Here is a 27,312-nt window from a genome sequence, read left to right on the forward strand (position 1 = left end):
TATTCTCCCGTATTTTCAAACACTTCTGAGCCTTTGTACATCAGTTTAAAAAGGCTGTCTTTGAAGTTGAAGGCGATTCAGTGACCCTAGTGGTAGTTTGACAAGGTTTTTGCTATATGAACGGAAAAAAAAACACTCATGGGGACTCGACTAATCTTCTCTGCGGCCTTTGAAAATAGTTGTAACGATTTGTAACGAGAGCCCCGAGCGTTTGAGAATACACGCTGTGGTCTGCCCGTCGAAGAATTGGCCGCGGGTGGCACTTCACACTATTAATAATAAAAAAAAAAAGACAATGGAGTATTCAGGATCATTAGTAACTGTTTATGACACGATATAAGAATCAGCTAACTTTCTCCTATAACAGCTTAATATTAATGCGTCTGAATAACCCAAAATAAAAGACTTTCTAACTACCAAAAGACTCATAAAACTACCCTTGGAAATACTAACACACGAACCTCTACCAAAACCTTACCAACTGTGTGTGTGTGTGTGTGTGTGTGTGTGTGTGTGTGTGTGTGTGTGTGTGTGTGTGTGTGTGTGTGTGTGTGTGTGTGTGTGTGTGTGTGTGTGTGTGTGTGTGTGTGTGTGTGTGTGTGTGTGTGTGTGTGTGTGTGTGTGTGTGTGTGTGTGTGTGTGTGTGTGTGTGTGTGTGTGTGTGTGTGTGTGTGTGTAAGCCCCGGAACGTGTGAGAATATGGGTCTGAATAACCCAAATTTAAGCCTTAGAAAATATTCCTTGTTAGGGACAACGAAAGGACTCAGCTACCTTCCCCTCATAATGTTTTGTCTAAATTCACATATCTCGCAAGGGAAGAATAAAAATCATCTAACCTTCACTTTACTGTTTATAAGCTCAGATATGTTGTGGTGGCACGTGGACCCCAACAAGAAAAAAATGAAGCTGTTTAGGTAAGTGTCCTGCTCACCTATGTGGAGGTAGAGCTGCTGTTGCTTCTCATACGCCGGCCACATCGTCTTCAGATTGTCCTGCCATTTCCTCGGGTATCCTGGAGTCCTGAAGGTTTGGGGCGCGGGGAAGTTGGGGTTCCTGAAGGGCGAGTGAGAACCAGTGGATGAGCACAACCTTGGATACAAACGCGACTGGACGTTTCAAAAAGATGTTATAGATTAGATTTCTTCTACATTTGACGTCCGTATTTTCCCTTATGGGGTTAGATGGGTCAATAAAGAATAATAATAATAATAAGAAGAAAAAGAAGAAGCAGAAGAAGAAGAAGAAGAAGAAGAAGAAGAAGCAAAAGAAGAAGAAGAAGAAGAAGAAGAAGAAGAAGAAGAAGACAACAAAGAGGAAGAAGAGGAAGAAGAAGACGACAACAAAGAAGAAAAAAGAAGAAGAAGAAGAAGAAAGAAAAGAAAAAAGAAGAAGAAGAAAAAGAAGACGACAAAGAAGGAGAAAAAGGATAAGTGCAATATCAACAACAACAACAACAACAACAACAACAACAAGTTATACAGATTTATGGACGGGAAACAAAATATGCATAACTGAAGCTGCCACGTGTAAGTTAAGCGGCATCATAAGATCAACCTTGGGGCGTGAACTCGGTAAACTCACCCCGTCCAGGCGAAGTTGGTCCAGTAGATCATAACAAGTTCGGACAGCAGCACCTCCTCCATCGTGTAGTTGAGGCCGAAGTGGTTGAAGCCTCCCACCAACGGCGCCCCGAACACGTAGGCCAACTCCTCCCCGTGTATGGCCCCGTGAGACTGGCGGAAAGAGGAAGAAACGAACATCAGTGAGGAGAGAGTATATAACCGTCAAGAGTAGGAGAAACTCAGCCATATTCTTAAACATTTCAGCGTCCAAGCACTCATAGGAGGCTTTCGTAGGAGTTTTGGGCTCTAGGGGTAGTTACGAAGGAAGGAGAAACTTAACATAATCTTCCTTGTTATAAATATCCCTTACCATGCTATTCCAAGACATTTCGGCGTCCAAGCACTCATAGGAGGCTTTCGTAGGAGTTTTGGGCCCTAGGGGTAGTTACGAAGGAAGGGGAAACTTAACATAATCTTCCTTGTTATAAATATCCCTTACCATGCTATTCCAAGACATTTCAGCGTCCAAGTACACATAGGAGGCTTTCGTAGGAGTTTTGGGCCCTAGGGGTAGTTACGAAGGAGGGAGAAACAACACATAACCTTCCTTCTTATAAATTTCCCTTACCATGCTATTCCAAGACCCTCCTGCCCACTCTTCTCCCCTCCAGTAACATCCATCAACACGATACTTCCATTAAAACACAAGAATACATGAAGACAGTGGTATAATAGGGATGAAATTACAGCCAACCTTCTTATAAATCTTCCTTACCTTGCTCTTTCACACACTCCGACACCCTTCTACCCCCTCTTCTCCCATAAACATACAAGCATATATGAAGAGAGTGATAATAATAGGGATGAAATAACAGCCAACCTTCTTATAAATCTTCCAAACCATGCTCTTCCACACACTCCGACACCCTTCTACCCCTTCTTCTCCCATAAACATACAAGCATATATGAAGACTGCGTTAATATATAGGGATGAAATAACAGCCAACCTTTCTCGTTATAAATCCCCATAAACCTTCGTAGACTTCCACTCCCTCCTGTCCGTCCCCTCCTCCGCTTCTCCCTCCGCACGCAACCCGTCACACACGATCTCCCACGCAACACAACACGACACGCAACACCCCCATCACCCACGCCACTGCACGCACGCACTCCACCCTCGCTAGATCCTTATCCTTATCCCAAATCCTCCTTTTCCTCCCTTATCCTACATTCTGATCTCACGCATTCAAGTCATCCACATACGATTCTCAGTAACCAGTTTAATGTTTTCTTTTATTTGTATATCCACGAGTAGTATGAGGAGTCCTGTGAGTGTTCTGCGCCTCTCTGAAGACAAATAGGATGATGTTTATTCCGCCTATTTGTTCTTATTTAGATGAAGGTTGATTAGCTGTGGAGAATTGTTAAATATATATCTTTTTTTTTTTTTTACTAAACGAAAATTTATGTTTCACCATAACTTTTTTTTGGAGGATTTTAAGGAGAGGGCTTTTGTGTTTCTTTTCTTTTGGTCATGATTTTCAAGAGTACGGGTGATGCGGGGGTGTTCTGTCATGGCAACACTTCGCAACACCAGAACACCCAGACACCCCCTTTGAGAAACACACCAGTTTACACCACATCTCCAACCCCCTCCTACTCCTCCTCAACACCCACACCACTGAAACAACACCCAACAATACCACAACACCCCACCTTATCCTACCACAAACACACCTCTACCACTTGATCCCTCTCCTCAACACCCACAACACTCACTACACCCAACCAGAGACACACACACAATACCTCACTTCCACCACCCCATCCCCTCCTCACCACCCACTCCATCCCCCCCCTCCACCTCAACACCCATGCACAACATCGCGCACACTCACCACGGGGTAGTCGCCGAACACACTCTGGTGGTTGAACACGTACATGAAGCTCTTTTTGTGGATGTCAGAGTGGAGTTCCGCCATCTGCAACACCGGAGCCTTGATCTGCGCGTCGCTCATCAAGTCCATCGTCAAGTCGCGCACCTCCATCGGGTTACTCAGCTCCGATCTGTCCCAAGACGTGTACTCGCTGGTCACTAAGCTGTGCACGAGGTCGGGCTGCTGGAGGAAGGCACGGTTAGGAGCGGGGTAAGTGCCGGTGGAAGGAAAGGAAGGTAGGAAAGGAAGGGAAACGTCACATCTTCTACTACTATTACTACTACTACTACTACTATTACTACTACTACAACAACAACAACAGCAACAACTACTACTACTTCTTCTTCATTTAGCGTCCTTACTTTCCCTGCAGAAGAAGAAGAAGAAGAAGAAGAAGAAGAAGAACAACAACAACGAGATATGACCCTCCCTCCATTCCTTCCTTTCCAACATACAAAGACCAAAATTGTTCTTCCATCCACCCAGACTCACGTAGTTCTCGTAGTTGTTGCGGACGTAGGCGCGGACCAGTTCGTTGCGCCGCCGCACGGGGAACCCTCGCTTGGATTCGGCGTCGTTGAGCATGTGGAAGTACTCGGCTCGCGTCACGCCGTACATGAGGTCGAACTTGCCGAAGATGGCCGTGTCTTCCTCCATCGACCTGAAGAAGTGGAGAGATTGACAGACAAAGAGACAGATGGATGGATGGAAAGGAAAACACAGGTAATGATAGAATATTAGGAAGATAGATGGAAGGAGAAACACGGATAAAGATGGAGAAATAGGTAGATGAATGGAAAGTCAGATACAGATGTTGAATGGAAGAAAAAAAAAAGAAAGAAGGAAAAAAGAAAAAAAAGAAAATAGGTAGGATGAAAAGGGTTGAGACAAGTAGATAGATAGACGGAAAACCAGACACAGACATAGATAAAAAGGAAGAAAAAGAAAGAAAAGTGAAGAAAGAAAAATAGATAGATGTAAGTAGGATGATAATGGAGAGACTGACAGACAAGTAGATAGATAGATGGAAAGCCAGAAAGACATAGACCCCCCCAAAAAAATAGAGTAAACAGATATAAGAAGGTGGATGGAAGGTAAGTAAGTGGATGACTGGATGAATAGAAGGATAAATAGAGACATAGACTGATAGATATTTATTGATCCCCCTAAAAAAATAAATCCTATACAATCTTAAACAACAACCCTCCCTCCTCCTCCTCCTCCTCCTTCCTTACTTGAGTGGTTCCTTCTTGATGACCACTTTGTCCACTATAGGGCCGAGGGGGGTGGAGAAGGGCCTCTGGAGATCGACGGACAGAAGCTCCTGCACCGACTTCATCTGCAGACACTTTTGCAGTTCGTCCCCGTAGTTTAAAGGGGGGCACTGCATCTTGTTGCCCATCTGGAGCGGTGAAGGAGGGTGAGTTTGGAGGGTGAGCAGGAGCACGATACAGCACAATACACAACCCCCAATTTTCTTTCTAAACGCCGTATTAGTATATATTGACAGGCATGTAGCTAGTCTGGCTTTTTAATACTTTTTTTTTTGATGGAGTTTGCCTGAAGTGTTGTTTTTTTCCAGTTAAGTCGACACGTTAAACACTCAGTCGTAAAAGTGGTATAAATAATAAACAAAGCCAAATGGAATGGAAGAAAATAAAAAGAAAGAAAGACGTAAGAAAAAAAAAAAAGTAGGATAGAAGAGGTTGAGATATAGATGGGAAACCAGACATATATATAGATAGAAAGGAAGAAAAATAAAGAAAAATAAAGAAAAGAAAGAAAAATAAATAAATATAGGTAGGATGAAAATGGAGAGACTAACAGACAAGTAGATAGATAGATGGAAAGCCAGAAAGATGTAGCCCCCCCAATAAATATAGGTAGGATGAAAATGGAGAGACTAACAGACAAGTAGATAGATAGATGGAAAGCAAGAAAGATGTAGCCCCCCCCCCCCCAAAAAAAAAAAAAAAAAGAGTAGATAGATATAAGAACGGGTCAAAAACGACAAATCAGCCACACAATTGTTAATGAAGACCAATGCGACGTTTGAAAAATGTGCACAGGGAGTTTCGTGCATTAGGGCGACACTAAAAAAATTCGTCCGCGTCACTACTGAGCAGGGGCCGGACACCAACACCCTGGAAAAAGTAAAGACTGCTGGTTCTACGGGTCTGTGCGAAAAAAAGAAGTTAATTAGGACCTTTTTTTTCCCATTCCACAACTGTCTGGCTCTCTATCTATCTATCTGTTTGTCTTATCTCCCAACGTTGCCAGATTGTCTTACTCAGCCTCTTATATTTACCGACTTCTGACCCAAAAACTGTCTCGTGGATCCCAATAAGGAGATTCACTTATAAATATCGTTAAAATAGTTAATTCCTGATGTTTCTTGGCAATAGGTAGGCGTCAGAAATCGGTAAATACTATGCTCTAAGTACGATAATCTGGCAACGGTGTTATCTCCACCATCATCATACTTACAGCTCTCTTTATTTTCTTTCTTTTTTTTTCTTTCTTTATACTTCCTTTTCTTTCATTCCGCGAATCCACATCTGTGTCTGACTTTCCATCTATCTACCTATTTCTCCATCTTTATTCGTGTTTCTCCTTCCATCTATCTACCTATTTTTCTATCTTTATCTATAGTTCGCAAAGACTTGACGTGAGCTGACATGACTAGGCTGCCTCCACTACTGAAAAATAAGAGCTCACCTTAACATACCTGGGAACACGCTGACTCACCTGAGGACCACCTTGACTCACCTGAGGACCTCTTTGACTCACCTGAGGACCACCTTGACTCACCTCCATCGTGTAGATGTTGGGGTTGTTGGTCATCGCCCAGCGGCTGAGGGCTGACCCGCTCATCAGGATGGCCCGCTGCACCAGACCTGCCGACGCCACGCACCTCCAATTAGCGAGGAACAGGTGGTGGAGGGAAGGTGTAAGGCGAGAGGGTAAAAGGAAAGATAATAAAGAAAAGTAGATTATGGGGAATTGATTCTTTTTAGACCAGACGCAGGAAATAGGAAAAAAACAAGATAAAAAAAAAACCGCAAGACAAAATGTAGGGCAAGAAGATGAAAGGGAAGAAAATATAAGGGAGCAGATTACGAGATGTTGTTTTTTTAGACCAGAGGAAGGAAACAAAAGGAAAAACAACAACATAATATAACAAGGTGTAGGGCAAGAGAGCGAAATGAAAAGAAAACAACGACGAGCAGTTTATGAGGAACCGATTTTTTTAGACCATAGTAAACAGTCAGGGGAGAAATAAAAACAACTACAACAGATAAAAGGTGATTGTAGATTAAAAAAAAAGAAAGTAAGCAAAACACATAATAAAGAAAAAAAGAAGCATAAAGAAACGTAAAAACAAGACCGGAAAGTTGGAAGAAATACATCGAAGCAAACAAAAGAATTAGGGAAGTGAAGAACAAGAGTAAAAAATAAAACAAAAGAGGTAAAAGTGAATAATAAGATATCGAAATCAAGCAAAAGACATTACGATTAAAAGAAAATACAGCAATAGGAAATCATTAAGCAAAAAGGAAAGTAAAAAAAATAAGAGGACAGTAAGAAAGGAAATGCAAGCAAGAAAATTTTAAAACTGAAAAGAACGTAAACAAAAGAAACTGAAAAGATATATAAAAAGAAAACTAAAGGAGAAACGGAATTAATTAGGAAGGAGCGAAGAACAAACGGAATAAACTGAAATAAAGAAAAAGACTAAATTATTGAAACTGCAGAAACAAAAATATAAAGAAAATAAATAAAGCCCCAAAAGAAAATGGTTAAAGGTACACATCACAGAGGATAAAATATAGGGAGAGAAAATAATACAAGGAAAGAGAGAGATAAATAAATGACTAGAAGGTAAAAATAATTCGTAGGCAGAGAAAAAGGCTGGAAAAATAGAGGAAAACAAGTAAATTCGATGCCCGGCGCAAAACTGAAAGGAAATACAACTCAAACACAGATAAAGAAATAGAATTGTAATAGATGAATGTAAAAATAAACACGGAAATGCTGGAAAAATAAATAGAGGGTAAAAGCTGTACATGTTAAGAGAAAAAAGAAAAGAGAAACAAAAAACTACCACGAGGCGAAGTAATTGTAACAGAATGAATGATACAGAAGGAACAATCATAAAGAGAATAAAGACCATGACGTGAGAGAGAAAAACAAAGACATACACAGAAAAATATAAGAAAGTGTAAAGAAGAAAACAGAAATTACGACAGAAAAGCAAAAATAAATATACGTAGAAAAATAAGAAATTCTAACGTTTTCAGGAGACCAAAAAAGTATGGTAAAGACACACACACACACACACACACACACACACACACACACACACACACACACTCCCTCGCCCCCCCCCAAAAAAATAATAAATAAATAAACACTCACCCCCCCCCCACACACACACAAACACCTCTCCTCCCACACACCCTTTCAACACACCTTTATACACCTGAGTCACGGGGGAGATGAGGAGAAAATTGACCAAGGCGGCTCCTGTCCCGTGCCCGAAGACCGTCACCGCCTTAGGGTTTCCGCCGAAGTTGCCAATATTCTTGTTGACCCAGTGCAGCGCCGCGGTCTGGTCCAGGAGGGCGAAGTTGCTAAGCGTTTGGTCCCCCAGTTTCGGCTTAAGGAACCCTGGAAAGATAGATAGATAGATAGATAGATGGGGAGAGAGGGAGAGAGAGAGAGATAAAGAGAGTTAAGTATATTGTATAGTTGTGGTAGAGTTGGTGTTTATATAATAGGTCTCAAGAGTATGATTTGAAGTATTATTGCTTTGGTCTCCTCCTCCTCCTCCTCCTTCTCCTCCTCCTCCTCAACCTCTTCTTCTCCTACTTCTTCTCTTTCTTCACCTACTCCTCCTTGCTTCTCCTTCCCTTCTTCCTGTTCCTTTATCTCTTCCTTCTTCCCCTTCTCCTCCTCCTCCTCCTCCTCCTCCTCTTCCTCTTTCTTCTCTACTTCTCCTTCTTCTCCCCTTTCTTCACCTACTCCTTTTTGTTTCTCCTTCTCATCTTCCTGTTCCTTTGTTTTGCGTGAGTGATGATTTTTTCTCATTTCTCATTTTTTCTCCTCACCACCACCACCATCACCACCAACACCTACCGAGCACACCGAGGCGGAAGTTGACGGTCACCACCACGACCCGCCCGTAGGATGCCAGGACCGTCCCGTCGTAAGGATTCCCGCTGTTCCACTCGTAGGACTCCCCGTGGATGTACACCATGACCGGCAGGAGCTCCTCTCTGGTTTGAGTTTGCAGGAGGTTGTCTGTAGGAGAGAGAGAAAGGGAGTGAGTTGAGGATCGTGGGAGGAAGATATGCTTTGGGAGATATGCAGTAGAGGGCGTAGCAGGATAAGGTAGTAGGAGATATGCAGTAGAAGGAAGAGTAGATGCATGGAAGATTAAGCAGCAGAAAGTATGTTAGGATATGTTAATGCTGCTTCCTTTAGCTCGTCAGGAGGAGGAGGAGAAGGAGGAGTAAAAGAAGGAGGGGAGAAAAAGAAGAAGAAAAAGGAGAAGCAAAAGGAGGAGAAACAGGAAATTTATGGGGATGAGAAAAAGAAGAAAAAGAATAAGGAAGAGAAAAAAGGAAGAGAAGAAAAAGGGGAGGAAAAAGCGGAGAAACAGGAAGAGAAAGAGGAGAGAAAAAGGAGGAGGGAGATAAACAGTAGGAGGAGAAGAAAAAGGGGGAGGAAGAGGAGGAGAAAGAGGAACTTTAAAAGGGTGAGAAAAAGAAGAAAAAGGATGAGGGAGAGAAAAAAATGAGAAGAAAAGGGGAGGAAAAAGCGGAGAAAGAGAAAAAGAAAAGAAAAAAGGAGGAGAAAAAAAAGAAAGGAGAACTACTACTACTACAACTAATCTACTACTACTACTACTACTACTACTACTACCACCACAACCACCATCACCACCACGACTTTTATAATACGTAAAGTACACAACGATGACAAAATGTGCGAGTTAATCTTAGTGTTTAATAACGCTTCGTGTATGTGCGTGTACGTGTACGTGTGCGTGTGCGTGTGTGTGTGTGTGTGTGTGTGTGTGTCCTGATCCCAAGACACACAGGAGGCGAGAAAAATGAGCGAAAGAAAAACAGTACGAAAGGGAAGATAAAGATTAAGTGTGAGCAAAAGTGAACTGAAAACACGGGCTAAGCTAACACGGAAGAGAGAATGAAAATATAACTAGACAGATATATAGATAGATAGATAGTTATAGATAGATAAATAGATATACAAATCAGCATTCGTCTCATCAGCTCTCCTCTTCTTACTGATAGTCTTCTACCTCTTAAATTCCGCCGCCATGTTGCCTCTCTTTCTATCTTCTATCGATATTTTCACGCTGACTGCTCTTCTGAACTTGCTAACTGCATGCCTCCCCCCCTCCCGCGGCCTCGCTGCACACGACTTTCTACTCAAGCTCATCCCTTTACTGTCCAAATCCCTTACGCACGAGTTAACCAGCATTTCATCCCTCATGCTGGTAAACTCTGGAACAATCTTCCTTCATCTGTATTTCCTCCTGCCTACGACTTGAACTTTTTCAAGAGGAGGGTATCAGGACACCTCTCCTCCCGAAATTGACCCCTCTTTCGGCCACCTCTTTGGATTCATTAGGAGCAGGGAGCAGCGGGCTTTTTTTTATATTATTGTTTCCTTTTTTGTGCCCTTGAGCTGTCTCCTTTGTTGTAAAAAAAAAAAAAAAGCTTTTCCCCCTTCCCTTTTCATCTCCTCATCCTTTTTTTTTCATTCTCTTAAATTTCCTCTTTCTCCTCCTCTTCCTTCTCTTTCTTTCTCGTCCTTCTTTTTCTTCCCTCCTCCTCCTCCTCCTCCTTTCTCTCTTAATCACCTCTACATTCATTTCTCTTTCTTTGGACACTGTAACATAACCTCACTTCTTACCCTCTTCACTTATATCCCATTCAAGTACTCGCATCATCCTCAAGCTTTTTCTGATCTCCTTTTTCTCCTCCTCCTCCTCCTCCTCTTTCTCCTTCCCCTATCTCCTCTTTCCTCTTTTTCTTCTTACTCTAACAATATGAACAACTACGTCTGTTTTTTCTTTTTCTTTTTTCTTCTTCTTCTTCCTCCGTCTTTGCTCTTTTCTTTCTTATTATTCTCTTTATTTTGCTCCACTTCTTCTATTTCCGCCTTCCAGCATCTCTCTCTCTCTCTCTCTCTCTCTCTCTCTGCATCTTTATTTTCTCTCGTATTTTCTTTTTTTCATCTCTTTTTACATTTCTCTATCTTTAATGTTTTCGGTATTTCTACTTTTTTTATCTTTTCATCTTTGTATCTTTATTTTCTAGTAATTTCTACTTTTTCTATTTGTCATGTTTTTTTTTTCTTTCTCTCTCTCTCTCTCTCTCTCTCTCTCTCTCTCTCTCTCTCTCTCTCTCTCTCTCAGATATCATGACACGAAACACAGAAAATCCCAAGATATTTTTCCTCCTCGTCACTTTTTTTTTTTGGTCTTGTCAGCCGCGTCGAGCCTCCAGTCGAGGAAGGAAAGAAAAAGAGAAAATAATAGAGAAAAAAGAAAAGAGAACAAGGGAAAAAAACTTCTCTGAACGCTCCTCGTCCAGTTTTGTCCCGAGTCTGTCTCACTTTTTTTTTTCCTTCATTCTTTTTCTGTTTTTTTTTTCTTTTTTTTTGGTCTGGACGTGTTTCTTTCTTCTCTTCTTTTTTTGTTTTGAGGAAGGAGGAGGAGGAGGAGGAGGAGGAGGAGGAGGAGGAGGAGGAGGAGGAGGAGGAGGAAGGTAATTGCGATTCCTCGGTACAGTGGCTCAGAAGAAGAAGAAGAATACGAAAGAGAAGAAGAAGAAGAAGAAGAAGAAGAAGAAGAAGAAAAAGAAGAAGAAGAAGAAGAAGAAGGAAAAAAAAGAAAGAGAAAGAAGAAAAGAAAAAGAGGAGAAAAGGAGAAAAAAGAAGAAAAAGGAGAAGAAAAAAAATAAGGAAAAGAAAAAGAAAAAAAAGGAGAAGAGGAAGGGAGAGCATTCATGTTATTTCTTTTTCGTCTGCATTTCCTCATTTTTCTTTTTTTCCTTTTCTTTATCTCCTTTCTCAACACCTTGGCGAGCTTCTTCATTAGCGGTAAAGAACCTTCGTGTCTTCCTTTATGTATGGGTCTCTTTTATCCTTTCTCTTTGTCTTCTTTTTTTTTCTTCTGCGTCTTTTTTCTTCTCTGCCTTTTCTTCCTCTCTTGTCTTCCCGCGACGCTGTTCATTGTTGTCGCCCGGATGAAAGGGAAGATGGAGAAGGGAAAAAAATGACCCCGTATGTTTCTTTCTTTCTTTTTTAATTATCTTTTTATGTTCTTTTCTTCTCCCCTTTAATGTTCTTTTGCTCCTTTTTCTTGATTTTTCTTCCCTGTGTGTCTTTCATTCCTGTTGTTTTTTCTTTTTCTTGTTTTTGTTCTTTTTTGTTCTTTCTCACTTTTTTTTCTTCCTCTTCTCTTTACTTTAACAATGTAATACTTCGTCTGTGTCTTCCATCTCCTCGATGATGGGCTCACTTGCAAAATATCAAAATTTGCTGATGACACAGAAATCGATACAAATTTTCAAACAGAAGAAAACAAACAAACAAATAAACAAACGAACGATATGCAAACTTTGGAAACCGGAAGCAAAACACAAAGAAAAAACAACAACAACGACAGTAGCAGCAACAAGAACAACAACAACAATAACGAGGAAGACAAAAAAGATAACAACAACAAACAATAGAGAAGAAGCATCATTATCATCATCAGCAATATATAAATTCAAAAACACAGAAGGAGGAGGAGGAGAAGGAGGAGGAAAAAGATGAGAGGATAAGAGAAAGAGGAGGAGAAGGAGAGGAAAGATGAACAACAGGACCAATAATACAGACGAAGAGGAGAGGAGGAGAGAAGGAGAAAACAAGGAAGGAAGAGGAGCAGGAGGTAGAACGATGAGGAGAAGTAGGAGAAGTAGGAGATAGAGGAGAAGTATGAACGGGAGGAATAGGAGACGAAGTAGGACAGGAAGTAGGAGGAGGAGGAGAGGAGGAGGAGGAGAAGAGGAAGATGAAGGATGAACAGCAGGTATAGGAGACGAAGAAGGAGAACAGGAAGTAGGAAGAAGAGGAGAGGAGGAAGAAGAGGAGGAAGAGTAAGAGGAGGAGGAGGAGGAGGAGGAGGAGGAGGAGGAGGAGGAGGAGGAGAAGGAGAAGAGGAAGATGAAGGATGAACAGCAGGTATAGCAGACGAGGTATAGGAGAACAGGAAGTAGGAAGAAGAGGAGGAGGAGGAAGAAGAGGAGGAAGAGTAAGAGGAGGAGGAGGAGGAGGAGAAGGAGAAGAGGAAGATGAAGGATGAACAGCAGGTATAGCAGACGAGGTATAGGAGAACAGGAAGTAGGAAGAAGAGGAGAAGGAGGAAGAAGAGGAGGAAGAGTAAGAGGAGGAGGAGGAGGAGGAGGAGGAAGCAGCAGGTCACAATACACGCCAGATAGCGAGGCAAGATTAATGTGGAAGCAAGATTAGGTGACCGCGCCGATTAATATTCCACAATGACGCCTCCTGCCGCTCCGCCACGACCAGCCGCCTATTAGAGGGAGACACGGGACATCCATCTTAGGGCGCAGGACACACGAACACACAGCCTCGGCCCCGTCTGGAGGTAGGTGCCCCTTACCCACTTCCTCCTTCCCTCACCTTCCTCCTCTCCCCCTTACTATCTATCTCTTCCTCTCCTCTCTAATGCCCTCTAATAGATTCCTCCTTTCCTCTCTTTCAATGCCCCTTGCTACTTTCCTCCTTCACTCCTCCTAAATGCTCCTTCCTTCCTTCTTCCCCCACCCCACCCCTCAGTTTCCCTTTCTACTTTCTTCCTTCCCTCTCCTCCAATGTCACTTGTTACTTTCCTCCTTCCTCCTCCTTCCCACCCAAATGTTCTTCCCTTCTTCCCCCAATCGTCCCTTTCAACCTTCCTCTTTTACTTCCCACCCAAAATGCCCTTCCCTTTCCCCTCCCCTAATCGTCCCTTACAACCTTTCTTCCTTCCCCACCCAAATATCCTTTCCTTCCCCCCTCCCAAATCGTTCCTTACTCTCTCCCTCCTTCTCTTTCCCGTCCCCAGATGTCCCTAACTACCTTCCCCCTTTACCTCATCCTCGAAGGCAAGAAGTAACGCCCATTTCCTTCCCTTTCCCCCTTTACGCACAATTGAAAAGATTAAAGTAAGCAAAGCTCCTGGTCCAGACAAATTCATCCCTAAGGTCTTAAAAGAAATCAAACATCAAATTTGTAAACCGCTCTCCATCATATTCAATAAATCTTTAACAGCTGGAAAAGTTCCGTCGGATTGGAAACTAGCAAATGTCACACCAATTTTCAAAAAGGGGGACAAGTCTCATCCAGGAAACTATCGACCAATTAGCCTGACATCGATTGTTTGTAAGTTAATGGAGACTATCATTCGCGACAATATGGTGAAATTCTTCGAAGAAAATAATATAATAAATAATTCGCAACATGGCTTCCGTAGTAAACGTTCGTGTTTAACTAACTACTTGATTTTTTTCATTATATTTTTGAGGTGTTCGATGAAAGCAGATCAGTAGATATCATATATCTGGATTTTCAAAAGGCATTTGATAAGGTCCCCCACCAACGATTGCTCAGCAAACTATTGGCGCACGGTATCTCGGGTAACATTCACAATTGGCTTGCGGACTGGCTCTCTGAGCGGAAACAGAGAGTAGTTCTCAACGGTGTTACATCTAAATGGCTCGATGTCAGATGCGGCGTACCTCAAGGATCAGTGCTTGGCCCCATGCTCTTCTTAATTTATGTTAATGATATCGATGATGGGCTCACTTGCAAAGTATCAAAATTTGCTGATGACACAAAAATTGCTAGTAAAGTAACTGCGACACTCGACGAAGAAGCTTTACAATCAGATCTAGATCGACTTGCACGTTGGGCCAATCAATGGCAAATGAAATTTAACGTTGACAAATGTAAAGTGTTGCACATCGGAAAAATAACAATCGCGTTCGGTACGTAATGAATGGCCAACAACTTTCTGCAGTAAGTAAAGAAAAGGATCTTGGAATCACTATATCAAGCGATTTAAAGCCCGGTCAGCATTGTTCAGAGGTAGTTAAAACTGCAAACAAATTGGTTGGCTTCATCGGACGAGTCTTTAATAATAAATCGGAAAAAGTAATATTAAAACTGTATAATTCGTTGGTTCGACCCCGTCTAGAGTATTGTGTACAGTTTTGGTCTCCCTATTACAGAAAAGACAGAAAAGTTGGAACGGGTTCAACGAAGAGTAACAATGATGATTCCTAGGTTGAGAAATTTATCATATGAACAAAGGCTTAAAGAAGCAAATTTATTCAGCCTATCAAAACGAAGAATGCGAGGCGATCTAATAGAAGTGTTTAAAATATTTAAAGGATTGAGTGATATTAATGCGGAAGATTACCCTACAATTGATCGATCAAATAGAACAAGAAGAAATCACAATTTGAAGATAAGTGGTAAAAGATTCTCGTCGCACGAAGCTAAACACTTCTTCAATCGAGTTGTTAATGTTTGGAACTCTCTACCCTGTGATGTCGTTGATAGTACAACAATTACGGCCTTCAAGAATAGATTAGACAAGTATTTTGAATCCAACCAGCAACTAAGATATTACTCATTGTCGTAATAATGTTAAGTTCTTTCGAATACTGGTGTCTTTCATCTATCTTGGGAGGCGCAGGACACATGAACACAGCCTCAGCCCCGTCAGGAGGTAGATGGTTAGGTGTTATATTTCCTTCTAATTTCATTCCGTTCATCTTTCCTTCCTTCTTGCTTCTTTCTCGTTTATTGCCTTCCTACTTTCCTCCTTCCTAAAATGAAACAAAATGAAAATATATAAAAAGAATACAAAGTGAAATCCCGACGGCCTTTTCTAAGAGCATTTTCCAAGACTAAACCTCGCTCGTCTAACTTTTATTTCAACGTCAGACTTCACCGATGAGCACTTTTTTCCCGTTTTCTCTCACAACGAAAAACGGAGTCGCAAGGGACACTCCGTTGTAATACTTTAATACCCTCATTCTGTTCCGAGTGGTAGAATTCCCTCCTGAGTGGTGTAAAGGGGAGAGACTTTTAATGTCCGTCATCCCTCCATTCTGTTACTTATTTTTCTTTGTCGCGTTGTTGGTCACCACACACACACACACACACACACACACACACACACAAAGGGAAAGAGAAGGAGAACGGGAAAAAGAGGAAGGTGCAAATGAGGCGGTGAGGAGAGGAAGGGGAAAGGAAAAAGGAGGGAAACGGAGGGAAGTAAAGGTAAGGTGGTGAAGAGGGAGTGAAGGGGAAAGGGAGAGGGAAGATGCATACGAGGAGGCGGTGGTGGGGAGTGAAGGAGGAAGGGAAAGGAAGGGAAACAGAGAGAAGGAAAGGGAAAGTGGGAGGAGATTAAGAGGGAGTGAAGGGAAAGGAAGGGAAACAGAGAGAAGGAAAGGGAAAGTGGGAGGAGATTAAGAGGGAGTGAAGGGGAGAGGGAGAGAGGGAAGGTGATGGTGGTTTGGAAGGGAAAGGAAGGGAAACAGAGAGAAGGAAAGGGAAGGTGGGAGGAGATTAAGAGGGAGAGAAGGGGAGAGGGAGAGAGGGAAGGTATGAGGTGAGGGTGGTTGGGGAAGGAAAGGGAGGGAAACAGTGGGAAGGAAAGGGAAGGTGGGCGATGGTGAAGGAGTGAAAAGGAGAGGGAGAGAGGGAAGATGCATGAGGTGAGGGTGGTTGGGGAGGGATATTATAGAAAGTTTAATTATGCTGAGGATGAAGGAGCACCGTGGAGAGTTGTTCCTATAGTTGACTCGTGACACACATACATAAATATATAAACACATAATTATACACATTTAAACATTTCCTGAATAATCGACACAAATTTCACTAGATATCTCCCGAACTTAATTTGAATGTTTATCGATATTTTTTTTTCTTTCTCTCTTTTTCTTTGTCTGTCTGTCTGTTTGTCTGTCTGTCTCACACACCGACGCACGATCACACAATCACATACACAAAAAATAAATGAAATAAAGCGTGAAAAAAAGCAAATCTCCGTATAAGGAAATCCACAAAACCAAACACAATGAATTTTCACGAAACAGACCAAGAAAAAAAAAATAGTAACAAACCGACACGTCATTAGAAAAGAGAATAAGAAAGAAAAGAGAAAAGAGAATAAATATAAATGAAAAACAGAAAAGAATAATAACAAAAGAGAGAATTGAGAAAATTAATAAATAGAAAAGACAAATGACAATAAATAGAAACGAAAATAAAAGAGAATTAAACGAACCAAATAAAGAATAGCTGAAAAAAAAAATCTCTTAACGAGGAAGGACGAGGAGTAATATTTTCGCGGGAATTACAAGCGGCGGCAGTATTTCAGGCGGTCACAACGGAGCCTTTTATGAGTTAGTGATCAGCTTGCCATAAATACGTCTTTTATTGGAGCCGAAGACGGTGAATCATGTGTGACAGTCTCTCTCTCTCTCTCTCTCTCTCTCTCTCTCTTGTAGTAGTAGTAATAGTTGTTGTTGTTGATTTTGTCTCCATATTCATACGCCTATTCTGACTATCGGTGTCCTCATCCTCTCTCTCTCTCTCTCTCTCTCTCTCTCTCTCGTAGTAGTAGTAGTAGTAGTAGTTGTTCTTGTCTCCATATTCATACCTCTATTCTCTCTCTCTCTCTCTCTCATAGTAGTAGTAATAGTAGTAGTAGTAGTAGTTGTTCTTGTCTCCATATTCATACCTCTCTCTCTCTCGTGATGGATGGCGTTGGTTGGCTCATCACCAGGTGACGTCACGGCGTATCGCAAAGCTCATTGGCTGAGGAATGTTACGAAGGCAATTTCACAGCCAATGAGAGTCGGAGGAACTTTGAGAACTAATGACGCGGGAAGACTGCATTCCCGCGCTGAGGTACTGGCACACACACACACACAAACACACACACACACACACAGGCCATTAACACTTGAGCCATAAACGATAAGACACAAACGTTTAATGGGGAGGATTAACGAGTGAATCCGTCAGGTCAGTCACCCCTTTAAGTCCTACTCTTGCTTCGTTTATTGCCGCCATTAAAAACAACGGACGAGGCAACCCTTCACCGTTCAGAGTTCGCGGAGGACGGAAACGGGTACGGAACGTGTCCTCGGTGTCTGTACGATGCTGGAGACGAACCGGAATTTGAATCTTGCGTCTAAGGTGTTTTATTGTTTTGTTTTCTTTATCTTTGTTGCGTCTTATGTGTGTTGGTGTCTCATTTTTTTATATCTATTACGTTTTAAGTGTTTTGGTGACCTTTTTTTATATTTATTCATCCTTAGGTGAGAGAGAGAGAGAGAGAGAGAGAGAGAGAGAGAGAGAGAGAGAGAGAGAGAGAGAGAGAGAGAGAGAGAGACTTAATCAGACTAAAGGTTCGGTCATAGATCTCACTTAGTCAAGGTATGTCAAGGGATCATCTGATTTGCCCCCCTCCCCCCTCCCTTCCTCCTCTCATTCCTCTTCCCTCACTCATGTCCTCCTTCCCTCACTCCTTCCCATCACGCACTTCCACATCTTTCCCCTCGCTCTTCATTCCTTCGTCTCTCTCTCTCTCTCTCTCTCTCTCTCTCTCTCTCTCTCTCTCAGCCGTTGCTTTCATCCATCATGCTTTCTTTCCTCCATCCATCCGTCTTTCTCTTTCCAGCATCCTCCTTCTCCTCCTCCTTCTTTTTTTTTTTATATTACTTCTTCTCTTCCGCCTCCTCTTCTTCTCTCATTCTTCCTCCTCTCTCTCTCTCTCTCTCTTTCCGCCTCCTTTTTTTTTTCCTTCTACTCCTTTTCCATTTCTCATTTCTCCTTCTCTTCCTCCTCCTCCTTTTCCGAGAGAGAGAGAGAGAGAGAGAGAGAGAGAGAGAGAGAGAGAGAGAGAGAGAGAGAGAGAGAGAGAGAGAGAGAGAGAGAGAGACGTCGGCGATACACATACACAAAGAGAAAACGAAAGTGCAGAGAACAGGTAAGGCAAGGTAAAGGTAAGGTAAGCAAAGGTAAGCAAAGGAGAAGGGGGATGAAAGGACAAGAGAGAGAATGTATGTAAAGATGAGGCAAGGTAAGGCAAGGTAAGGTAAGGTAAGGTTAGGTTAGGCAAGGCAAGGTGAGGTAAGGCAAGGTAAAGTAAGGTAAGGTAAGGTAAGCAGAGGTGAGGCGAGGAGACTGGGATGAAAGGACAACAAGAGAATGTATGTAAGGTAAGGTAAGGTAAGGTAAGGTGACGTAATGTAAGGTAAGGTAAAGTAAGATAAGGTAAGGCAAGGTGAGGTGAGGTAAGGCAAGGTAAGGTAAGGTGAGCAGAGGAAAGGAGAGGTGACGGGAGATGAAAGGGCAACAGTAAGAGAGTATATGTTGAGGTAAGGTAAGGCAAAGTAAGGTGATGTAAGGTAAGGAGAGGTAAGAAGAGAGGTGACGGCAGATTAAGGGACAACTGTTAGAGAGTATATGTTGAGGTAAGGTAAGGTAAGGTAAGATAAGGAAAGGTAAGGCAAAGTAAGGTGATGTAAGGTAAGTTAAGGTAAGGTGGGAACAGGAAAGGTAAGCAGAGGTGACGGCAGATGGAGGGACAGCAACAAAGAGAGAATGTATGTAGAGTTATGCAGGGCCAGGCGGGTGCCGACAAGTTAATCTTACACTATTAAGCACCGGACAGACAAATTAGGCCAGATTGCTAAACTTGTTCCTACCGACAAATTAGATTAGTGTGTCTTTGGGGACGCTTGGAGGCTCTTGACGCCGCCACAGAGGGAAGGAAGAGGAGGAAGAAGAGGAGGAAGAGGGTGGGGGGAGAGGTTGAAAGTGAGAAGAAGAGGAGGAGGAGGAGGAGTAAGAGAGGCAAACCGAGCGAGAGTGAGGGATTTAAAGTGAGAGGCTGGAGGTGGTGGTGGTGGTGGTTTGATGAGATTGTGGAAGAGTGGAGGAGGAGGAGGAGGAGGAGCAGTAAGAGCGGATCAGTGAGAAGAGGCAGGAGGAGAGGTATTGAGGTGGAGATGAAAAGTGGAGGTGGTGGTGGTGAGGGAGAAAAGTGGAAGGGGAGTAAAGAGTAAGTGGATGGGTGTTCTAGTGGAGGGAGGGGGAGGAAGGGAGGTAGGGGAAGGAGGGAGAAGTCGGGGGAGGTATAGGGAAGGATAGGGGAAGGAGGGAGAGGCAGGGAAAGGAAGGGGAATGAGGGGAAAAGTACATAACCAAGTCGAGGGAGAGATAGAGGAAGAAAAGGGAAGGGGAAAGTGAGTGAGGGGAGTGGGAGGGGAGAGGAGAGAGAATGAGGGGAGTGGAGGTAAGAGGAAAGGGAGAGGGAAGAGGGGAAGGTAGGTAACTGGTTAGGATTAAGTTGGACCACGAAGGTAAGGGAGGAGGAATTAAGGTAGGAAGGGAAATAATAAGAGTGGATGATAAAGAGAAGGTGACGGGATGGAATGGGGGGAGGTATTAAGGTAAGAAGGTAAGTATTAAGGGTGGATGATTAAGGGAAGGTAAGGGGAAAGAGGGGAGGAGGAATCAAGGTAAATCAAGGAGGGGAAAGAAAGAGGAAGGTAGGAAAGGAAGGTGTAAGGCAAGGAAGGTGTTTAGGATGGAAAGGGAAGGGAAATAAGAGGGGAAGAGAAGGCAGGGAGGAGAAAAGGAAAATACGTGGGTAGGGAAGGATAGGGGAGAGAGGGAGAGGTAGGGAAAAGAAAGGGAAGGGGAGAGTAAGTGAGGGGAGAGAAGTGGAAAGGGAGGGGAATGAGAGGAGAAAAGGAAGGGAGGAGATACGGAAAATGCGTGGGTAGGGAAGGATAGGGGAGAGAGGGGGAGGTAGGGAAAGGAAGGAGAAGGGGAGAGTAAGTAAGGGGAGAGAAGTGTAAAGGGAGGGGAATGAGGGGAAATTACATAACCAGGTCGAGGGAGAGATAGGGGAAGAAAGGGGAAGGAGAAAGTGGAAAGGGAAACGAGGAGGAAGGGAGAAAGTATGTGGATCAGTGATGTAAGCAGGTGGAAGAGTTAACTAAAGATGTATAATTTAAGGGAAAAAATAGAATGCAAGCAATTTAAAGGACCATAATTAAGTAGAGAGGGAGATAAGGTAACATAGAAACAGGTAAACAGGAAAGGTAAATTGTGTACAGAGGGAAATGAGGGGAGATAAATTAGCAAGCTTAGTTAATTAAAAGGCAAAATGAAGATAATAAACTAGAGAGGGAAATAAAGTGATTAGAAGGCCCGGTTAATTAAGGGGAAAATGAAGATGATAAACTATAGAAAGGAAAATAAAGTAAAAAATAACAATAACAAAAAAAAAATAACAGCAAATAAGAAACAAACGGTAAAGTATATAATTAAAAAAAGAAAGGGAAGAAAAGTCATTGGAAAGTTTGATTTTTAATAAGGACAAAATCAAGGAGTGAAATTCATGTATACGAAAATAAAAAAAGAGGGACAGAAAGTAATACATATGATCACGTTAAATAGTTGTGATTAAGTGAAAGAGACATGGGAGAAGGGCGAGAAATGGTGATTGGAGGTGACGGGAGGTGATAAGGGGAGGAGGAGGAGGAGGAGAAGGGGTGTTTTACCTTCCTCTATAATGGGGGAGGGGAGGGAAGGAAAGGGGAAGAGAGAGAGCGGGAAGGTGGTGGTGGTGGAAGAGGGAAAGAGACAGAAAGGGAGGAAAGGAAAGGCAAATATGGAAGAAAAATGTGATAAAATTCAGATACATGAAAAGTTAGGGGAAAAAAGTGGAAAAAGGAGGATAATTAACATGCGGGAAAATTTAGGGAAAAAGTGGGAAAAAATAAGGAAAGTAAAAACAATAGAGTAGATAATTTCTTAAGGAACACACACACACAGAGAGAGAGAGAGAGAGAGAGAGAGAGAGAGAGAGAGAGAGAGAGAGAGAGAGAGAGAGAGAGAGAGAACACGAACACGTACGGAACAGATTGAGAACGTGTCAGTGACGTGAACGAGGAAGAAACGAGTGAGTGTTCCGAGGGATGAGATTCTGGGATTTCACGGAATGGGAAGAGGAAGGGAAGGGAAGGGAAGGAAAGGGAAGGGGAGAGAGAAGGAAAGGAAGGGAAGGGAAGGGAAGGGAAGGGAAGAAAAGGAAAGGGAAGGGGAGGGAAGGGAAGGGAAAGGAAGGGAGGGGAAGGAAGGGAAGGGACGGGAAGGGGAAGGAAGGGAAGGGAAGGGGAAGGAAGGGCAGGGGAGAGAGAGGGAAGGGACTAAATACACGTGAAGAAGAGCCCGAACGAGAGAGGAAAAGATAAAAAAAAATGGAAAAAAAGGGAGAAAGGTGATAGTTATAGAGAGAGAGAGAGAGAGAGAGAGAGAGAGAGAGAGAGAGAGAGAGAGAGAGAGAGAGAGAGAGAGAGCATACATATACATAGGAGAGTACAGCTGTTACATTAATAGTGAATGAGCGGCGTGTTTGACATTCGCCCCTTCCAATGAATATATCAGAATCGTAATTAGTGAATTCATCTTTACTCACCGTCACTCATCTCTCTCTCTCTCTCTCTCTCTACAATGAGAGAGATGAAGGAAATGAAAGAAAATTAAAGTAAAAAATAAAATAAAATATAAAGAACGTAATAAAATGAGATGAAAAAAAAGAAAGTAAGAAATAAAATAAAATCGTAAGAATATGATGAAAAAAGAAAAATAAGAAAATAAGAAAGAAAATATAAAAGAAAGCGTAAGAGAGAGAGAGAGAGAGAGAGAGAGAGAGAGAGAGAGAGAGAGAGAGAGAGAGAGAGAGAGAGAGAGAGAGAGAGAGAGAGAGGCAGCAGGCAAAAAATGTCACAAATGTTGCCATAGAGAAGAACATTTATTCCTACACATACAAAGCGTTTTTCACATTCCCTGGATCAGTATTCGGGGCCGGGTTTAAATATGGAAAGAGAAGGGATCAAAGAGCATCAAAGAGATTCATATAGGGTTTTAAAGTACTTTGGAAGGCATGGAAAAATGGGGATATGGGGGGTGGGGGAATAAGAGGAGGAAGGAAGGGGGAGAGGGAAGCGATAGGAGATGGAAGGGGAGGGAAGGAATGGGGGAGAGAGGTGAAAGGAAAGGGGATGGGAAGGTTAGGTAAGGGAGAAGAGAGGGAGGTAAGGGAAAGGAGAGGGGAAGATGAAGAGGAAAGAAAGGAAGAGAGGGAAGCGATAGAAGGAGGAAGGAGGAAAGATGTGGGAGCAGAGGAAAGAAAGGGAGGGGAAGGACAGGTATGGAGAGGCAGGTAAGGAAAGGGAAAGGAGGGAAGAAGAAAAAGAAGAAAAGAAGGAGAGGAAAGCTAATAGGTGGAAAAGGAGGAGGAGGAGGAGGGAGAAGAAGTGGGCGTGGCAGGTGATGGAAAGGTAAGAGGGAGGATGGGGAAGGGGAGGATAGGTAAAGGGGGGGGGAGGGGGGAGGGGGGTGCCATTCCCTACCCAAATAGTGTCAATCAGAACTTAGAATTACGTTTCTGATTTCCATACGAGAGAAATCAGAATTCTCTCTCTCTCTCTCTTGGCCTTTCCCTCCCCCCATCCTGTAGTTATTCAAGAGAGAGAGAGAGAGAGAGAGAGAGAGAGAGAGAGAGAGAGAGAGAGAGAGAGAGAGGAAGGAAAAAAAATCATCGCCGTAAACGTAACAACATTGGTCCCGTTTTCTTTCTTAACGTGTTTCTGAATGGCATACTATTTTGTTTACAAGCCGAAGGAAGAGGAGGAGGAGAGAGAAGAAAATACACAAAGAAGACAAAGGATGAAGAGAGGCGAGGAAAGGAAAGGAGAGGAGAGGAGAAAAGAGCAGAGGAAAGGAAGAAAATAGGAGAAGAGGAGTATGGAAAAGAGAAAAGAAGATAGACAGAAGAGAATAGAGGAGGAGAGGAAAAAAGGGAAAGAAAAGGAAAGAAGACAGAGGGTTATGAAAAGAGAAAAGGAGTGAGAGAGACGGGACAGGAAGGACGGAGTTGGAAAAAAAAGAAAGGAATGAGAAGAGGGAAGAAAAGGAATGGGGTAAATAAATGAATGTATAGAGAAAGAAATCGAGAGGAGAAAAGAAGAGACCGTACAAAAAGAAGAGGATGAGAAGACCAAAAAAAATAATGAATGAAAAAGAAGAGGAAGAGAATGAAAGGAATGAGCGCATGAGCCAAGTTACGTTTGATGGTCTGAATGAAAGGGGAAAAAAAGGGAAGATGGGACGAGAAAGGCGTGGGTATATATAGTTCGGGCGTGGGTGGGCGTGGGTGTGGGGGTATGGGCGGGTGGGTTAAGAAAAAAAAAGGAAGATGGAACGAGAAAGGCATGGATAGTTCGGGCGTGGGTGGGCGTGGGTGTGGGGGTATGGGCGGGTGGGTCAAGAAAAAAAAGAAAAAAAAAAAAAAAAAAAAAAGGGGAAGATGAAACGGGAAATGCGTGGGTAGCTCCAGCGTGGATGGGGGGAAGAGGGTCAAGGAGGGAGGGGGGGGGGCGTTAGGAAATTACAAATACCTTACACGAAACAGCTTCGTGATAAAAAGGGCGAGGCTTGAAGGACCTCATTAAACATTCATTCACTAAGGCCTCGCTCTTTTGGGTCCCCGGGAAAGAATTTGGTCCCAGGCTCCTCCTACCCTTCACCTTTCTCCTCCCCCTCTCGACCTTGTTCCTTCTTTTCTCCTTCCCCTTTCCAATCGTCTCCTTGTTAATAAAGAATAAAAGAGGAGAAAGAAAAGGGGAGAACAGAGAAATGAGGAACGAGAGCGAACGAAAATGTAAAAATGATGAGTGAAGAGGAAGATAAGGAAAGAAAAAGGGATGATAAAAAGTAGAAGCAACAGAGAGAACGAAAAGGCGGAGAAGAATAGAAGTGAAAAGAAGAAGCGGGAAGGATAGAAATAAATGGAACACTACAGATAAGGAAAAGATAAGGAGGTGTGAACAGGAAAATATGAAGTATAAAATAGAGAGAAATGGAAACATCAGAGAAAACGGAAAGGTAGAGAAGCAGAAAGTAAGGAAATAAAAGAGAGCAATAAAAACAATAAAACAAAGGAGACGGAGAGTAAAGCAGAGAAGGAAGGTAGAGAGAAAAAAAAAGAAGGAAAGGAGGTAGAAACGGGGAGGATGAAGAGAACTGAAACAATACAGAAATAACGAAAAGCTAGAAAAGAGAAGTGAATAGGAATGAAGGGGAGAACAGGGGGTGGGGGGAAGTGGAAGGGGTAGGGGAGGGGGAGAACGAGGGGTGTAGAGGAAGGGAAGAAGAGGGGGAGTTGGGGAAGGGGAGAACGAGAGAGGTAGACGAGGGGAAGAATAAGGGAGAAAGGGAAGTTAGAACAAGGGGCGTTGGGGAAGGAGAGTACAGTGGGGGGGTAGGGGAGGGGAAGCATAGGAGGGGTAGGGGAGGGAGAGTTGGGGGGGATAGGGTGGAGGGAGGGGAAAGAACAAGGGGTTTCGAACTGCAATTTCCATGTTCCTCTGTCATGGAAATAACACTCAGCGGGCGTGCCAACAGGGTATTCAGTAGGCAGGGGATTGGCAGGGCGGGGAAGAAAGGGAAGGCTCCCCTGTCAGTGTTAGAAGGTGGTCTGGGATTTGGTGGGGAGGGGGGGACATGATTGGGGAGGAGACAACAGGGTGATAAAAGAGGTAGAAGGAAGGAAAGAATGATGGAAGGAAGGAAGGAAGGTTGGTAGGAAAGAGGGAAGGAACGAAGGAAAGAAAGGAGGAAGGAAGGAAGAAAGAAAAGAAGGTTGGAAGGAAAGAAGGAAGAAAGAAAAGATGGAAGAAAGAAAGGAAGGAATGAAGAAAGGAAGGAAGGAAGGAAGGAATGTTGGTGAGGAAAGAGGGAAGGAACGAAGGAAAGAAAGGAGGAAGGAAGGAAGAAAGGGAGGAAAATTGAGAGGAAAGAAGGAAGAAAGGAAGAAAAGGAAAGTTGGTAGGAAAGAGGAACGAAGGAAGGAACGAAGGAAAGAAAGGAGGAAGGAAGGAAGAAAGAAAGGAAAGCTGGGAGGGAGAAAGGAAGAGAAGGAAGGAACAGACACTAGGACTGAGGAAGAAAATGAAAAAAAAAAGAAGAAAAAGTAACAGACCAAAACTAAGGAAAAAAAAAGGAAGTAGGAACAAAAACAGCTGATAAAATACACATGAAAGAGAAAACACAAACAAGAAACAAACAAACAAAAAAACAAAACAAAAAAACAAACAAATGAATGATCTAAGTAAAAAATAAAATAAAAAAGCGAGAAGAAAACAGATATACAATTACACTCAAACACTTCCGCCCCCTCCCCCCCCTTCCCATCTATCCCCCCCCCACCCACCCAGAGACACACGGACACCAAAAGGATATTCCAGGTGTGGCGTCTTGAGGCAATTAACAGGTGAGCGCCCAGGTAAAGGTGAGGAGACAAGCCGTATTTGCTCCAGAGAATACTACACGGCTACCTAATTGTTTCCCTCGCTACGCCCTTCTATGCACGCCCCTCTCTCTCTCACAGGCTCCAATTAGCAGGTAGGTGAGCTTGTTAAGTCTTACCTTCTTGTTTTGTCTCTTCGTTCAAGGCGATTTTTTACGTAATATAACGCCCGTGGTCTTTGCACTATATTGTTGTTGTTGTTGTTGTTGTTGTTGTTGTTGTTGTTGTTGTTATTATCACTATTATTATTATCGTTATTATTATTTTGGCTTTCTGATCATTTTCATTCGTCAGGCAAAACTTTATACTTCGTTCTATACTTAAAAAAAAAAAAAAAAAAAAACTCGTGTCACCCTCTATATGTTCTTCTAATATTAAAAAAAGGAAAAAATAGCTATTATTCATTTATACAGCAAAGGAAACAGCAAACAGGCGTAACAACAACAACTACAACGACAACAACAACAACAACACCAAAAATCTATAGAGCTGATGAGAAAAACCAGGTTAATAAAAGCTTAAAAAAGAGGATCAGATTCTGTTGGTGAGGCATTCTGATTCTCCTCGAAGGTGTTCAAGTCGTAGGAAGGAGGAAACACGGGCGAAGGAAGGGTTAAATATAGTTCGTGTGTGTGTGTGTGTGTGTGTGTGTGTGTGTGTGTGTGTGTGTGTGTGTGTGTGTGTGTGTCCGTCTTCATTTGTCAATATTGGTACGTCTTTGTTTATTTGACAGCCTTTGCGTCGTCCGTCTGTCTGTCTGTCTGTCTGTTTCTTTATCAACCTGTCTGTCTGTCGGTGCGTCTGTCTTTCTGTTTGCCTGATTAAGTCTGTATGTCTGTATTTGTCTGTCAATCTGTCGTTGTATATATATGTTTTTTTTATTATGTTTATGTTTGTCTGTTTATCTCTCCATCTGTCTGTCTGTCTGTCGGTGTGTCTGTCTTTCTGTTTGCCTGATTAAGTCTGTATGTCTGTATCTATCGGTGAATCTGTCTTTGTATATATGTTTTTACTTATTATGTCTATGTAAGTCTGTTTATCTCTCCATCTGTCTGTCTGTCTTAATGTTTTTACTTGTTTATATGTTTACGTATGTTTCTATCTCCATTTGTTTGTCAGTGTGTGTGTGTGTGTGTGTGTGTGTGTGTGTGTGTGTGTGTGTGTGTGTGTGTGTGTGTGTGTGTGTGTCTGTACCTAGGAGCCTTGAGGGGAGTGAAAAAAAGGACTTATGAAGGCGCGGAGTAATGGGGGGTAATATTTACGAGACAAAGAGAAGAATGAAAGACTGTGGTACTCCCCTTCCGTACACAGGGGTATG

The 27,312-nt window shown here is 42.7% G+C and overlaps 1 protein-coding gene across 1 annotated transcript in view; it reads right to left on the minus strand.

The window, feature by feature from the left end:
• The window catches only part of LOC127008804 (uncharacterized), a 77,800-nt gene that overhangs the window by 6,085 nt on the left and 44,403 nt on the right, over positions 1-27,312 (minus strand). The window contains exons 3-10 of the mRNA XM_050881203.1: positions 8,639-8,938; positions 7,973-8,170; positions 6,311-6,396; positions 4,735-4,901; positions 3,992-4,160; positions 3,461-3,682; positions 1,582-1,733; positions 932-1,053 (exon numbers count right to left, since the gene is read on the minus strand). Coding sequence (XP_050737160.1) covers positions 932-1,053; positions 1,582-1,733; positions 3,461-3,682; positions 3,992-4,160; positions 4,735-4,901; positions 6,311-6,396; positions 7,973-8,170; positions 8,639-8,938 — 1,416 coding nt within the window. The remainder of the gene's footprint in view (positions 1-931; positions 1,054-1,581; positions 1,734-3,460; positions 3,683-3,991; positions 4,161-4,734; positions 4,902-6,310; positions 6,397-7,972; positions 8,171-8,638; positions 8,939-27,312) is intronic.

The sequence above is a fragment of the Eriocheir sinensis genome, chromosome 38 (genome assembly GCF_024679095.1).
Source record: "Eriocheir sinensis breed Jianghai 21 chromosome 38, ASM2467909v1, whole genome shotgun sequence".
In the NCBI taxonomy this organism is placed as follows: domain Eukaryota; kingdom Metazoa; phylum Arthropoda; class Malacostraca; order Decapoda; family Varunidae; genus Eriocheir; species Eriocheir sinensis.